The sequence below is a fragment of the Aureococcus anophagefferens genome (assembly GCF_000186865.1).
Source record: "Aureococcus anophagefferens unplaced genomic scaffold AURANscaffold_6, whole genome shotgun sequence".
Taxonomy (NCBI): Eukaryota; class Pelagophyceae; order Pelagomonadales; family Pelagomonadaceae; genus Aureococcus; species Aureococcus anophagefferens.
The window spans coordinates 1,382,946-1,396,772 of record NW_008705566.1 but is presented as its reverse complement, the minus strand read 5'-3'; the positions used below and the strand labels follow the sequence as shown (position 1 = coordinate 1,396,772).

At 74.7% G+C, this 13,827-nt stretch overlaps 1 protein-coding gene across 1 annotated transcript; it reads left to right on the top strand.

Moving 5' to 3' along the window:
- Positions 1-1,522: 1,522 nt before the first annotated feature.
- Positions 1,523-12,554, top strand: AURANDRAFT_71329 (hypothetical protein; the record flags this gene model as incomplete). The annotated part of the gene is made up of 6 exons (XM_009037583.1): positions 1,523-2,260; positions 5,951-7,473; positions 7,718-8,465; positions 8,665-11,645; positions 11,845-12,295; positions 12,348-12,554. 6 exons carry the CDS (start codon positions 1,523-1,525, stop codon positions 12,552-12,554), a joined length of 6,648 nt encoding a protein of 2,215 aa, XP_009035831.1.
- Between the last annotated feature and the right edge of the window lie 1,273 nt (positions 12,555-13,827).

Here is a 13,827-nt window from a genome sequence, read left to right as displayed (position 1 = left end):
GCCCACGCCCGCGGAGGCGCTCGACTCGCTCTGGTTCTCGAAGCTCGCGCGGTCCAAGAGCCTCCGGCTCGCGTCCAAGGACGCGTGGACGTCGCTGTGCCTGGACCGCCAGCGGACGGCGACGAAGGCGCGCTGGGCCGCCGTGCGCCACGCCGTCCTCGGCGTGTCGACCTTCAAGGCGCCCAAGGGCGCCCTGAAGGTCGCCGCGACCGCGCCCGCGGCCGCGGCGCGGCCGCCGGAGCCGCCGTCGCCCTCCGAGCCGGACACGCCCGAGCTCCTCCGCGCGACGCCCGCGGAGCCGGACACGCCCGAGCTCCTCCGCGCGACGCCCGCGGAGCCCGAGGTGCCGCGCGCGCTGCCCGACGTCCGCGAAGCGCCGGAGGGGAAGCCCCCGGGCAGCCCCGCCGTCGTCGCGTTCAGCCTGGGCACGCCGACGCCCCTGGACACGGGCTCCCCCCTCGCCGGCGCCGACGTCGTCGAGTTCGAGCTCGTGCCGTGATAAAATTGTTAAGTTGAAATGTTCAACAAACCGAACGTTCGACAAAAAACGTCACAGTCACGTACCGCGAAGCCGATCAAGAGCATGGCTCTTCGGCTCTGCGCGCTCAGCGCGGCCGTCGCGGCCTTCACGACCCCTCCGACGACGCAGCTGGCCCTCAAGGCCCTGCGCAGCACGTTTCTCGCAGAGCAGCCGCCCGTCGCCTCGGTCGACGGCACGTACGTGCCGGGCCAGGCGATGCGCTCTGACAGCCTCGACGCGATCCGCTCCGACGGCCGCTACATAGACGGGTGGACGCCGACGGGTGGCGCCGTCGCCGCGGCGGAGACATTGGCGGCCGTCGTGAGAGACTGGACCGGGCTGAGCGCGGCGCCGCGGGCGTACGACGCGGGCAGGGCCGCTCCGGCCAGGGCCGCCCCGGCTCGGGCCGCCCCGGCCCGGGCCGCCCCCGCCTACAGCGGCGGCGACCAGTGGGCGCCGACGGGTGACGCCGTCGCCGCGGCGGAGACGTTCGGGGCCAACATGTTCGGCGGCTTCTTCGGGAGCGGTTCTTCCTACGCCCCCGCCGCGGCCGGCCGCGCCAATGGCCGCTACGCGTCCGACGCGGGCCTCGTCAAGGGCAGGGGCCGAAACAAGTCCGAGCAGGCGGAGCGCAGAGCCAACTGGCTCTCCGGTTCCGGCCCCGCCAAGGCGCGCAAGGCCTCGGGCGTCGAGCGCGGCCCCGACGGCCGCCTTCGCGAAGCCGCGCCCAGGGCCGCCCCCGCCGCCCCCGCGGCCAGGGCCGCCCCCGCCACCCCGTCCATCGCGGGCCTCATCGGGGGCAAGGACCGAAGCAAGTCCAAGCAGGCGAAGGGTAGAGCCGCCTGGCTCTCCGGTTCCGCCGGCCGCGGCGCCAGAGGCTCGCTGGTGGCCGGGATGCGCGGCGCTTCTGAGGCTTCAAGAAAGGCCAAGGCCGCGGACGCGAGGGCCACGATGGCCGGACGGGCCGCGGACGAGGCCGCGTACGAGGCGGAGGCCGCGGCGATGGAGGCCAGGGCTCTCGCATACGCCGTGGAAGGGCCGCGCGGGGAGGAGGCCTGGTTGAGGGCGAAGGCCGCGGCGGACACGAAGGCCACGGTGGCCACAGCGGCCGCGGAAGAGGCTCAGGCGATCGCGAAGGGCGCGGCGGTCCTGAAGACCGCGGCGGACCGCGAGCGGCGCATGCGCGTCGCGCGGCTCCGCCCGAAGGTGGCGAGCCGCTTCCCGCACGTGTACGCGGCGACGGAGGCGCAGGCTGCCGCGGACGCGAGGGCTGCGGTCGCGGAAGAGGATGCGCGCGAGGCGAAGGCTGCGGCGGTCCTGCAGACCGCGGTGGACCGCGAGCGGCGCGTTCGCGTCAATCGGCTCCGCTCGAAGGTGGCGCGCAACTTCCCGCACGTCATCGAGAAGGCGTACGCGCGGGCTGCGGCGGACGCGAAGGCCATTCGCATCGCGCGGCTGTCCCCGATGGCGGCGCGCCCCTTCGCGCACCTGAAGGCCGGCGTCGCGCGGCTCCGCCCGAGCGTGGAACGCGGCTTCGCGCGGATGAAGGCCGCGGCGGACGCGAAGGCCGCGGCGGACGCGCGGCTCCCCCCGGGGGTGGCCGAGGCCGCGGCGGAGGTGGAGCTGGAGGCCGCGGCGAAGGCCTACGCGAAGGCCGTGGCGAAGGCGCCGGGCTACGTGCCGCCGCTCGGCGGCCGCGTCGCCGGATCCTTGGACGCCTTCGCGCGGGACACGCGCGCGGTTCAGCGGCTGCCGCCGCCACGCCCGGACGCGCGCGCGGGCCAGCGGCTGCCGCCGCCGCGCGCCACCTCGCCAAGGCCGCCGCCGGCGGGCGCGTTCGAGGCCAGGAGCACCTCGTCCGGGCCTCGCCAAGGACGGCAACTCCAAGTGCCCCCGCCGCGAGCAGCTCGTCCTGGCAGGCTCAGCGCGCCGCCGCGGGCGTCGCCTGCGGCCAGGAGCGCGCCGCCGCGGGCGTCGCCCGCGGCCAGGCGCCCCCCGCCCAGGGCCGCCCCCGCCAGGGCCGCCCCCGCCAGGGCCGCAAGGCCGCCCCCGCCAAGGCCGCAGCCCCTCGTCCGAAACGATCGGTCCGGGCAGGAGGTTCGAACCGCCTTGCAATCTGGTTCCGCCGCCCGCGAGGCGGCCCGCGCGGCCGCGGCCGCCGCCAAGGCCGCGGCCGGTGGCTCGATGGACCACTTCACGTCGACGGTGGGCGCGGTCAAGGGCATGGACAGAAGCGAGGCGGAGGTTCGAACCGCCTTCCAATCTGGTTCCGCCGCCCGCGAGGCGGCCCGCGCGGCCGCGGCCGCCGAGGCCGCGGCCGCGGCCGGTGGCTCGATGGACCACTTCGCGGCGACGGTGGGCGCGTTCAAGGGCAGGGACAGAAGCGTGGCGGAGCGCAACTTGCAACAATCTGGTTCCGCCGCCCGCGAGGCGGCCCGCGCGGCCGCGGCCGCCCCCGCCAAGGCCGCCGCGGCGGAGCGCAGGGCCGCCTTCGAGCGCGAGGCGGCCCGCCAGGGCGTGTCGCCGCCCGCGATCGACGACGCGCGGCGCAGCCGCAGCCCGGGCCTGCAGAACAACTTCTACGAGACCTCGACCGCCGACTTCAAGCGGCCGCTCGGCGCGCGGGCCCCGCCGCCGGGCGCGCGGGCCCCGCCGCCGCGCCCTCCCGGGCGGGGGGGCGCGATGCCGCCAAAGGCGGCGCGAGGCGCGCGCGGCGGCGCCGGCGGCAGGGGCAAGGCGCCGGGCTTCGGGGGCGCGTTCACGGGCACCGTCGGCGACACCAGGCCCAAGGGCACGAGGCCGCCCCCCGGCAAGGCCGCGAGGCCGCCCCCGCCAAGGCCGCAGCTCAAGAGCGCGTCGCCTCCGGCCAGGCCCGCGCCCGGCAAGGCCGCGAGGCCGCCCCCGCCAGGGCCGCAGCTCAAGGGCGCGTCGCCTCCGGCCAGGGCCGCGCCCGCCAGGCCCGCGCCCGCCAAGGCCGCAAGGCCGCCCCCGCCGAGGCCGCAGCTCAAGAGCGCGTCGCCTCCGGCCAGGCCCGCGCCCGCCACGCCCGCGAGGCCGCCCCCGCCAGGGCCGCAGCTCAAGAGCGCGTCGCCTCCGGCCAGGCCCGCGCCCGCCACGCCCGCGAGGCCGCCCCCGCCAGGGCCGCAGCTCAAGAGCGCGTCGCCTCCGGCCAGGCCCGCGCCCGCCACGCCCGCGAGGCCGCCCCCGCCAGGGCCGCAGCTCAAGAGCGCGTCGCCTCCGGCCAGGCCCGCGCCCGCCGCGCCCGCGAGGCCGCCCCCGCCAGGGCCGCAGATCAAGAGCGCGTCGCCTCCGGCCAGGCCCGCGCCCGCCGCGCCCGCGAGGCCGCCCCCGCCGGGGCCGCAGCTCAAGAGCGCGTCGCCTCCGGCCAAGCCCATGAGCACCTCATCCGACACTCCTGAGTGGATGAGCCAGGCGCCAGCGCCTTCGTGGAAACCTTCGAGAGCGCCTGTGGAAGGTGGTACGTGGTCCGCTTCGGCCACGCCCGCCCCGGCCACGCCCGCCCCGGTCACGCCCGCCCCGGCCACGTACGCCCCGGCCACGCCCGCCCCGGCCAGGGCCGCCCCGACCGAGGAAACCCCGGACACGGCGGTCACCGACGGCTTCATGAACCACTTTGCGTCGACGGCGGGCACGTTCAAGGGCAAGAAGGACGCCGACTCCAAGCCCACGAGCACCTCGTCCGACACTCCTGAGTGGATGACCGCGGCGCCGGCGCCTACGTGGCAACCCTCGAGGGCGCCTGTGGAAGGCGGCACGTGGTCCGCTTCGGCCACGCCCGCCCCGGGAACGTCTGGTACGGCGCTCTATGCCAAGCCGCCCGGCCAGGCCGATGATGCCCCCGACACGGCGCTCTATGCCAAGCCGCCCGGCCAGGCCGATGATGCCCCCGACACGGCGCTCTATGCCAAGCCGCCCGGCCAGGCCGATGATGCCCCCGACACGGCGCTCTATGCCAAGCCGCCCGGCCAGGCCGATGATGCCCCCGACAGGACGGGAAGGTCTGGTACGGCGCTCGAGGCGAGGGTCGCCCAGGCCGATGATACCCCCGACACGGCGGTCACCGACGGCTTCATGAACCACTTCGCGTCGACGGCGGGCACGTTCAAGGGCAAGAAGGACGACGACTCCAACGACTCCAAGCCCAAGAGCACCTCGTCCGACACTCCTGAGTGGATGACCGCGGCGCCGGCGCCTACGTGGAAACCTTCGAGGGCGCCCGTTGAAGGCGGCACGTGGCAGGCTTCGGCCACGCCCGCTCCGGCCACGCCCGCCCCGGCCACGCCCGCCCCGGCCGCGTTCACCCCGGCCACGTCCGCCCCGGCCCCGTTCACCCCGGCCACGTCCACCCCGGCCCCGTTCACCCCGGCCACGTCCGCCCCGGCCACGCCCGCGCCGGCCACGCCCGCCCCGGCCAGGGCCAGGCTCGCGCCGGCCGAGGAAACCCCCGACGCGGCCGTGACCGACGGCTTCATGAACCACTTCGCGTCGACGGCGGGCACGTTCCAGGGCAAGAAAGAAGCCAACCCCAAGCCCGCGAGCACCTCGACCGACACTCCTGAGTGGATGAGCCAGGCGCCGGCGCCTTCGTGGAAACCTTCGAGAGCGCCTGTGGAAGGCGGCACGTGGCAGGCTTCGGCCACGCCCGCCCCGGCTACGTTCGCCCCGGCCACGCCCGCCCCGGCCACGCCCGCGCCGCCAAGGCCGCAGCTCAAGGCCTCGCCCGCGCCGCCAAGGCCGCAGGTCAAGGCCTCGCCCGCCCCGCCAAGGCCGCAGGTCAAGGCCGCGCCCGCCCCGCCAAGGCCGCAGGTCAAGGCCGCGCCCGCCCCGCCAAGGCCGCAGAGCCAGGCGCCGGCGCCTACGTGGACTCCTACGAGGAAGCCTGCGGCAGGCGGCACCTACACGCCCGCCCCGGCCACGCCCGCGCCCGGCCGCGTCGCGCGCGGCCCTGACGGTCGCCTTCGCGAAGGGGGCGCCACGGCCGGCGGCGGCATCTCGACGAGAAACGGCGCGGCGCCCCAGGCGTCGCCCGCCGAACTCCCGCTTCATCCGAGCTTCAACGAGCCACGCTCCAATTCGGCCGCGCCGCGTGCGGCCACGCGGGCCCCGGCCGCGGCCCGCGATTTCCCGTCGACGGCGGGCGCGTTCGAGAGCCAGGCCATGAACGACAACTTCAGGGCCATTGGCCCCTCGTCCCGCACTGATCGGCTGAACGCGGCGCCACCGGCGTCGCCTGCGGCCAGGGCTGCCCCGGCCACGGCCGCCGCCGGCGGCAACATGGATTACTCGTCGACGGCGGGCGAGTTCACGAGCAACGCCATGGGCGCCTCGTCCGGGCGTGACCGGCTCGGCTCGGCCCCGCAGGCGCCCTTTGGCGCGCCGCCGCAGGCGCCCTTTGGCGCGTCGCCGCAGGCGTCCTTTGGCGCGCCGCCGCAGGCGCCCTTTGGCGCGCCGCTCGGGCGTGACCGGCTCGGCTCGGCCCCGCAGGCGCCCTTTGGCGCGCCGCTCGCGGCGTACGTCCCCAACGACGCTGACAGCGGCACGATGGACGCCCTGCAGGACGAGGTCCTAGCGACCGAGGAGCTTCTGCGGCGCCTGAGGGCGACCCAGGCCGCCTTCGCCGCGGACGAGGCGTTCAAGGCGGACATGGCGTTCGCAGAGGCGTCGGCGAGAGAGAGACTGGAGGTGGCGCCGGTACACCGCTCGCTCGGCTCGGCGCAATTTCGGACGTCGCGCGAGGCCGAGGAGGCGGCGCCGGAACGCCGCTCGCTCTTCTCGCTCATCAAGGAGCACGGCCCGAGACTGGGGCGCCAACTGTACGAAGCGGGCGAGACGGCCCCGGCGCCGGTCGACCTACCCGCCGTCGCCCGCTCTACCTACGGCCAGTCGTCCTTCGGCCAGCCGCCGCCGTCGCCGGCGCGCGCCGCCGCCGTCCGCCCTACCTACGCGTCGTCGACCTACGGCGCGTCGTCCTACGGCGCGTCGTCCTACGGCCAGCAGCCCTACGGCCAGCGGCTCTTCGATGATGAGTCGTCGGAGTACGAGACTGAGGAGGAGCGTCGGCGGCGCCTGAAGGAGGCCTGGGTCGCCGTCGCCCGACCGCCGCCTCTCGAGCCCGCGGCGCCGGAACGCCGCTCGCTCGGCTCGCTCATCAAGGAGCACGGCCCAAAGATGGGACGCATACTGTACAAAGCGGGCGAGGAGGCCGGATCTGCCTACGGCCAGTCGTCCTACGGCCAGCCGTCCTACGGCCAGCCGTCCTACGGTCAGCCGTCCTACGGCCAGCCGCCGCCGTCCTACGGCGCGTCGCCCTACGGCCAGCAGCCGCCGTCGCCCTACGGCGCGGGCGGCCCAAACCGCGACTCGCTCGAGACGGAGCTGGCGCGGATCCGGAGCGATTTCCCGGCCGGGGGCTCCCACGCTGATCTTCTGAACGGCCTCGTCGCCGCCGCGTTGTCCCGCGGCCAGCAGCCCTACGGCCAGCAGCCCTACGGCCAGCCGTCGCCGCCGCTCTACGGCGCGTCGTCCTACGGCCAGCAGGCGCGGTCCTACCAGCTGCCGCCGGTACCCCACTCGCTCGGCGCGCTGCAGCCGCCGGCACCCCGCTCGCTCGGCGCGCTCATCAAGGAGCACGGCCCGAAGATGGGCCGCGCGCTGTACATGGGGGGGCAGGGGGCCGCCCCGGCGATGGCGCCCGGCGCCTTCGCCCTCTCTCCCGTGCAACAGTCGTCCTACGGCCAGCCGCCGCCGCCGCCCTACGGCGCGTCGTCCTACGGCCAGTCCTACGGCCAGCCGCCGCCGCTCTACGGCCAGTCGTCCTACGGCCAGCAGCCGCCGTCGCCCTACGGCGCGGGCGGCCCAAACCGCGGCTCGCTCGAGGCGGAGCTGGCGCGGATCCGGAGCGACTTCCCGGCCACCGCCCCCCAAGAGCCCGCGTTCGCCCAAGATAGATGGACATAATGCGCCCGCGGGACGAGTCTTGGGGCAAGGGCCGGTAACCGTCCTCCGCCCGAGTCCATCGCGCTCGCGAGCCTGAGTAGAGGTCGCAAGGCCGACGTTGAAGGAGGAACCACCGTTTTGTGAAGTGAGGCAGCGCCGTGATGATGGGGCTGCCCACCTCTCTCCGGCGGAGACGGCGGCGCCGCGCGCCGCCCTAGGCGCCCGCGTACCGACATAAAGAGCGATGGGCCGCGAGAGCAACGCGTCGATCAACGAGGACGACGAGGGCGCGCCGACGCGCGCGCGGCGCACGCAATGGGCCCTGTCCGCGGAGCAGGAGGAGGCCTGCGTCTTCCGCGAGGACGAGGACGCGACCATGTTCGCGAACAACGAGGCCTTCGCCCTGGCGAAGATGAACTACGTGCAGCTCATCGGCGAGGTCGAGCCCGTCGAGGACCGCGAGGAGGCCGTCGCGGCGCGGCCGAAGACGGATTTGCAGCGGCAGGTGGACCACAAGCGGAGCAAGTTCGAGGGCCAGAACACGAACTTCGCGGCGCAGACGACGCGCAACGAGCTGCGGCGGTGGCAGGAGACGAACCGGACCAACGGCCCGGCGAACAAGCGGCTCCTCGAGCGCGAGGCCCTCGCGATCGAGAACAGCGCGGGCGACGACGACCTCAAGGCGATGAAGCGCGCGGAGCTCAAGGCGAAGATGGAGACCATGGGCCTGCTCACGGAGAAGAAGCCCAAGAAGGTCAAGGAGCAGCTCGACCCGGACGTGAACTACACCTTCGCCGGCTGGGACCCGCGCGTCGAGTCGTTCCCGTGCCCGTCCGGCGACCAGCGGCTCCCGAGCGAGGGGCCGGCCTTCCTGCGGGTGCTGGACCGCAAGGCGGCCTTCGAGCGCGAGACGGCGAACCAGTCCGCGGCGTCGCGGGAGCTCGACAGGGAGCTCGAGCACGGCACGCTGGCCAAGGTCGTCAACTGTGTGGAAATCAACCACTGGTTTGGGGGGTCCCCACCAAACTTCAGAACTCTCTATCTCGGTCAAATCGACGTCGATTCGGCTGATTTTTGGACGAATCGATTGCTCTCGTCGAGTTCTCGAAGCATAGAAGAAGATCTTGCGTCGAAACCGTCTCATACGCTCACATTGAAGTCGGGTTGAAGATTTGGTTTCCACACAGGTCGTCAAGGACCGGCGCATGGTCCGCGTCCGCGAGTACTTCAACACGCAGGTCAAGTCCCACGAGGAGGAGGCCATCGACGGCGTCGTCTTGGACAAGGCGGAGCGGAAGCGGCGCAAGCTCCTGGCCAAGGCGCGGCGCAAGCGCCTCAAGGAGAACCCGCACAACCTGGACTGGGGGTCGAGCCGCATGAAGCGGTCCGCGCTCGGCAAGTGCCTCAACCGCGTCGCCGCCTGCGGCCGGTCCGCGGGCAAAGCGGCCTACGACAGGGCGCGGGGCCGCAAGAAGGTCAAGGTCCAGTACGACCCCACGGGCGGCGGCAGCCCGCGGTCCGAGAGCTCCGAGTCGACGCGGCGGTCGGAGTCGTCCCGCGGCGCTGCGCGGCCGTCGCTCGCCCAGACGCTGCGGGGCCTCCCCGCGGCGGCCTACGCCTCCGTGCGCGCCGCGACGCCGCCCCTCGCCGCGACGCTCCGCGCCGCGACGCCCGAGCGCTTCCGCCGGCCGCGTCCGGGCTCGCCGGGCGACGCGCCGAAGACGGCGCCCGCGCCGACGTCGCGGTCCCCGACGACGCGCGGCGCGCAGCCCGTCTTCCCGCGCAAGCGGCGCAAGAGCCGCACGCTCTTTTCCGCGCCCGCGGGGCTCGGCGACGGCGCGAGCGAGGCGACGGACGGCTCGTCGCTCACGTCGGAGCGGCCCGCGGGCGTCCCGGGCCCGCGCGGCGGCCGGAACAAGCAGAAGCGCAAAAAGTCCGCGGCGTCCGCCGCGAGCGACGCGCCCGCGGGCACCTACGAGTGCGAGAAGGGCTGCGGCTTCCGCGGCGGCTTCGACGACGTCGCCGCGCACGAGGCGACGTGCGCCTACGACCCCGCGGACTACACCGACGGGTCCACCGTCGCGACGAACGAGTCCAAGTCCAAGCTCTACGAGTGCGAGCGGGGCTGCGGCTTCCGCGGCGACTTCGAGGGCGTGTCGCGCCACGAGAAGACGTGCGCGTTCGAGCGGCCGGGCGTCGCCGCGGTCGAGGCGGACGTCCCGCCGCCGGCGGACCCGGACCCGGCGTCGTCGTCGAACCTGAACAACCCGCTCCTCTTCGAGTGCGAGCGCGACTGCGGCTTCCGGGGCAGCCACGCGGAGGTGGCGGCGCACGAGAAGACGTGCGCCTTCGGCGACGACGAGTCGGACGTCGGCTCCGAGGACAGCGCGGGGACCGTCGCGCGGAAGAAGGCCAAGCAGAAGGCCAAGGCCGACGCGGCGAAGCTGAAGAAGAAGGAGGACCTGCGCAAGAGCGGCGGCTTCGCGGGCGCGGCGAGCCGCCGCGCGTCCGCGCTCGGGCGGAAGCTGCCGTCCGTGGCCAACCTCAAGAATTTGAGGATCACGGCGAAGAACTTCAAGGGCCTCAACTTCGGGTCCCTCGGCACGCGCGGCTTCGGCTCCCTGCGGCCCGTCATGTCGCGCTTCCAGCCGCGGAAGACGCTCAACCCGAGCCTCCGCGTCTTCTCGCGGAACGTCGTCGAGCCCGGCGCGCAGCTCCGCCAGGTCGTCGACAGCACGCCCGTCTACAAGCCGCTGCCCGGCGCCGCCGCGCCGCCGCCGCCCGGGTCGTCGCCCGCGTCGTCGCCCGCGAAGTCGCCCCCGAAGTCGCCCCCGAAGTCGCCGCTCCGCGCCGGCCGGAAGAAGAAGCGCGCGCGGACCGCGCCCGCGGCGGCCGGCGGCGACGCCGACGACCTCGGCGCCGACCCGGCGACGCCGCCGGCGACGACGACGCCCGGGTCGCGCCGCGAGCGGCGGAACCGGAAGCGGCGCGCGGAGGAGAAGGACGAGCCCGAGGGCTTCGTGCCGCCGCCCCTCGACGGCGACGAGGAGACCAAGGAGGAGTCGGCGGCGCGGTCCGTCCACTTTGGCGACGGCGACGGGCGCCGGGCCTCCAAGAACGTCGCGACCGCGGGCCTCGCGCCGCTCGCCGCCGCGGCCGGCGACGAGGCGCCGCCGCCGCGGTCGCGGTGCCGCCGCTTCTGCTGCTGCTGCTGCCCGCGGAGAAAGCGCGACGGCGAGCCGTCGACCTACAAGCGGAGCGCCATGTCCGAGGCGAACATGTCCTTCGAGGAGAAGCTCGCCGCGCGCGCGGAGCGGAAGCGGCGGCGCACGTGCGCCTACCAGCTCGCGCGCTGCTACCGCAACGTCTGCAAGGGCTCCTGCCGCTACCCGACCATCGAGGACGCGCGCAAGGTCCAGCGCTTCTTCGAGTACCTCTACTCCTTCGTCGGCATCCCCAAGCCCGTGCTCTGGTGCCTGCTCGGCGGCATCAACGCGTGCGGCGCCGCGTACGACGCCGTGGCCCTGCGCGTCGCCAAGGTCTTCTTCGCGGGCAAGCTCGTCTACCGCGCGGCCAAGCTCTGCTGGAACCACGAGCCCCAGTACGACTACGACGACCTGCTCGCCGCGGTCACGGAGGGCCGCGTCGACGACCTCCGCTTCATCTTCCTCGACAAGTACAGCGGCCTCCAGGTCGAGGAGACGACGCTCGACGGGCGCACCATGCTCTTCGTCGCCATCGAGCGCCAGCTCCAGCACGAGTTCAGCCTGCGGGAGGAGCTCGACCGCCTCGCGCGCGCGGAGCGCGTGTCGCCGGGCCTCTTCTTCATGTCGCGGAAGCAGCAGATCGTCGAGCTCGAGGACGTCGAGGTCGAGCAGCGGCGCAACGAGGCGGCCCAGGCCGCCGAGGAGGAGGAGCGCGAGAAGGCGGAGATCAAGGCCGCGCGCAAGGACAAGGTCAAGAGCCACGCGACCAAAATGCTCATCGAGAAGCACAAGGCCAAGAAGAAGAAGAAGACGAAGGCCGAGAAGCTCAAGGAGGAGGGCCTCAAGCCGCCGACGCCCCTGGACCTCATCAAAAAATCCGAGAAGCTCACGAAGACCGCCGAGTACCTCGTCGGCAAGGGCGCGGACATCAACACGCAGCAGGACCCGCGGCGCCACGCTGTGTGCAAATCAAATCATCAACCCGACTTCAATGTGAGCGTATTCGAATGTTTTGACACAAGCTCTTCGGCTGGGCTTCGAGAACTTGACGAGAGCGATCGATCCATCCAAAAATCAGCCGAATCGACTTCGATTTGACCGAGCTAGAGAATTCTCAAGTTTGGCCCCGACGTCCCAGCTCACTGGTTGATTTGCACACAGGCGCCACGAGGGCACGGGCTGGGGCGTGCTCCACCACGCGGCCGTCGCCGGCAACGTCGACAAGATCCGCTGGGTCATGGGCAAGGGCGCCATCGTCGACCTCGCGACGGAGGAGGGCGAGACGCCGCTCATGATGGCCGCGCTCGCGGGCGCGACGCGCGGCGTCCAGATCCTGCTCGAGTACAACGCGTCCGTGACCAAGACCTGCTTCAAGGGCTACACGGCGCTCCACTACGCGGGCTCCGTCGGCGCGCTCGACTGCGCCGCGCTCCTCCTCCGCGCGGGCGCGAACAAGCGCGCGCGCACGCTGGGGGACGTGAAGTCGCCGTCGGACCTCGCCAAGGACAAGGGCCACACGGACACGTTCAGCCTCATCAAGCTCTACAAGGAGCCCGCCGTGCCCGTCCGCGAGGTCTTCGACGCCATGCTCAAGTCGGGCAAGGCCGGGGGGGTCGAGAGGTAATGTTGCGCGGAGGCACGACCCTTATCAACAGGCGGGGTAGGCGAGCCCCGCGACGCACGTCGGCGAGCCCGCGGCCGCGTCGAAGAGCGCCGCGAGCCGCGCGGCGAGGTCCTTCGTCGCGCCGCGGTTCGGCGCGCCGCACCACGTGAGCGCGTTGTGGAGCGTCTTCCAGCCGAGCTTGGCGAGGCACGCCGCGGACGCGTCGTCGCCGACGCAGATCATGCGGCGGACCTCGTCCGCGGCGTAGTCCGTCCGCGGCGCGGGCGCGACGCAGCGCCGCCGCTGCAAGAAAACCAACGCCGCGTCCTGGAGGATCGCCGCGGCGGCGTGGCGCGGGTCCCGCCGCGCCGCGGCGGCGTCGAAGGCGCCGAGGAGCCGCGCGGCGAGGTCCGCCGTCGCGCCCCTTCCCGGCAGGCCCTGGGCCTCGAGCTCCGCGTGGAGCTTCTTCCATCCCAGCGCCTCGAGGGCCGAAACGCCGAGCCGCCGGCCGCCGAGGGCCCGGTACGCCGCGAGGAGCCGCCGGTCGTCGTCGCCGACGTCGGCGACGACGGCGGGCGGCCGCGCGGGCGTCTCGGGCGCCGCGCGCGACGCGACGACGTCCGCGTCCTCGACGGGCAGCATGGGGCCCTCGCCGCCGCCGCCGGGCGTCGGCCGCGGCGCGTGCGCGGCGTCGCGCGCGTCGTCGGCGTCGACGGCGCTCTCGACGGCGTCCGCGAGGCACGCGCTCGCGTAGGTCCGGAGCGTCGACGCGCCGTCGTCGTCGCCGCGGCCGCCGTCGCCGTCCTCCTCGTCGTGGCCATCATCCTCCTCGTCCTCAGCGCGTTCGAGGGCATCGCCATCGCCGGCGTCCGCGGCGAGCCGGAGCCGCGGCGCGGCGCCCTCCCCGTCGTCGACGAGCGCGAGCGCCGCGCCTCCGCGGAGCCGCGCCGCGTCGCCGCCGTTGAGCCGGACGAACGCCGCGAGGTCCGGCGCGCCCGGCGACGCGACGAGCGCGGGCGCGGACTCGCTCGTGCGCACGGTGGACGCGAGCGCCGCCCGGCGCGGCTCCGGCGCCGACGCCGTCGTCAGGTCCGAAACGGCGGACGACGCCGTGTCGCCCGGCTGCGCCGCGGCGGCGACGGCGACGCGGCCCGGCCGCGCGGGCCGCCGCGGCCGCCGCGCGCCCGGCGGCGGCGCGGGCCCCGTCGCCGGCCGCGCCGGCGGCGCCGGCTGGGCCTCGCGCGCGCGCCGGTGCTTCGGCGGCGGGGGCTCGCCGGGCGACGCCCGGACGTCCGGCAGCGACGGCGTCGGCGCGGTCCCGGGCCGCCTCCCGGGCCGCCGCTGCGGCGCGCCGCACTCGTAGATGGCCTTGGTCCGCCCGGACCGGTCGCGCCGCGCCGCGGCGCCGTCGAGCGCGTCGCGCCAGGCCGGGCCGGGCCGGTGGAACGCCTTGAGCGGCCGCGGCGCGGCGCGCGGCGACGGCGCCGCGTCGGCGGCGAAGGCGAGCGCGAGGAGCTTCTCGTCGAGCGCCGGGTCCGCCG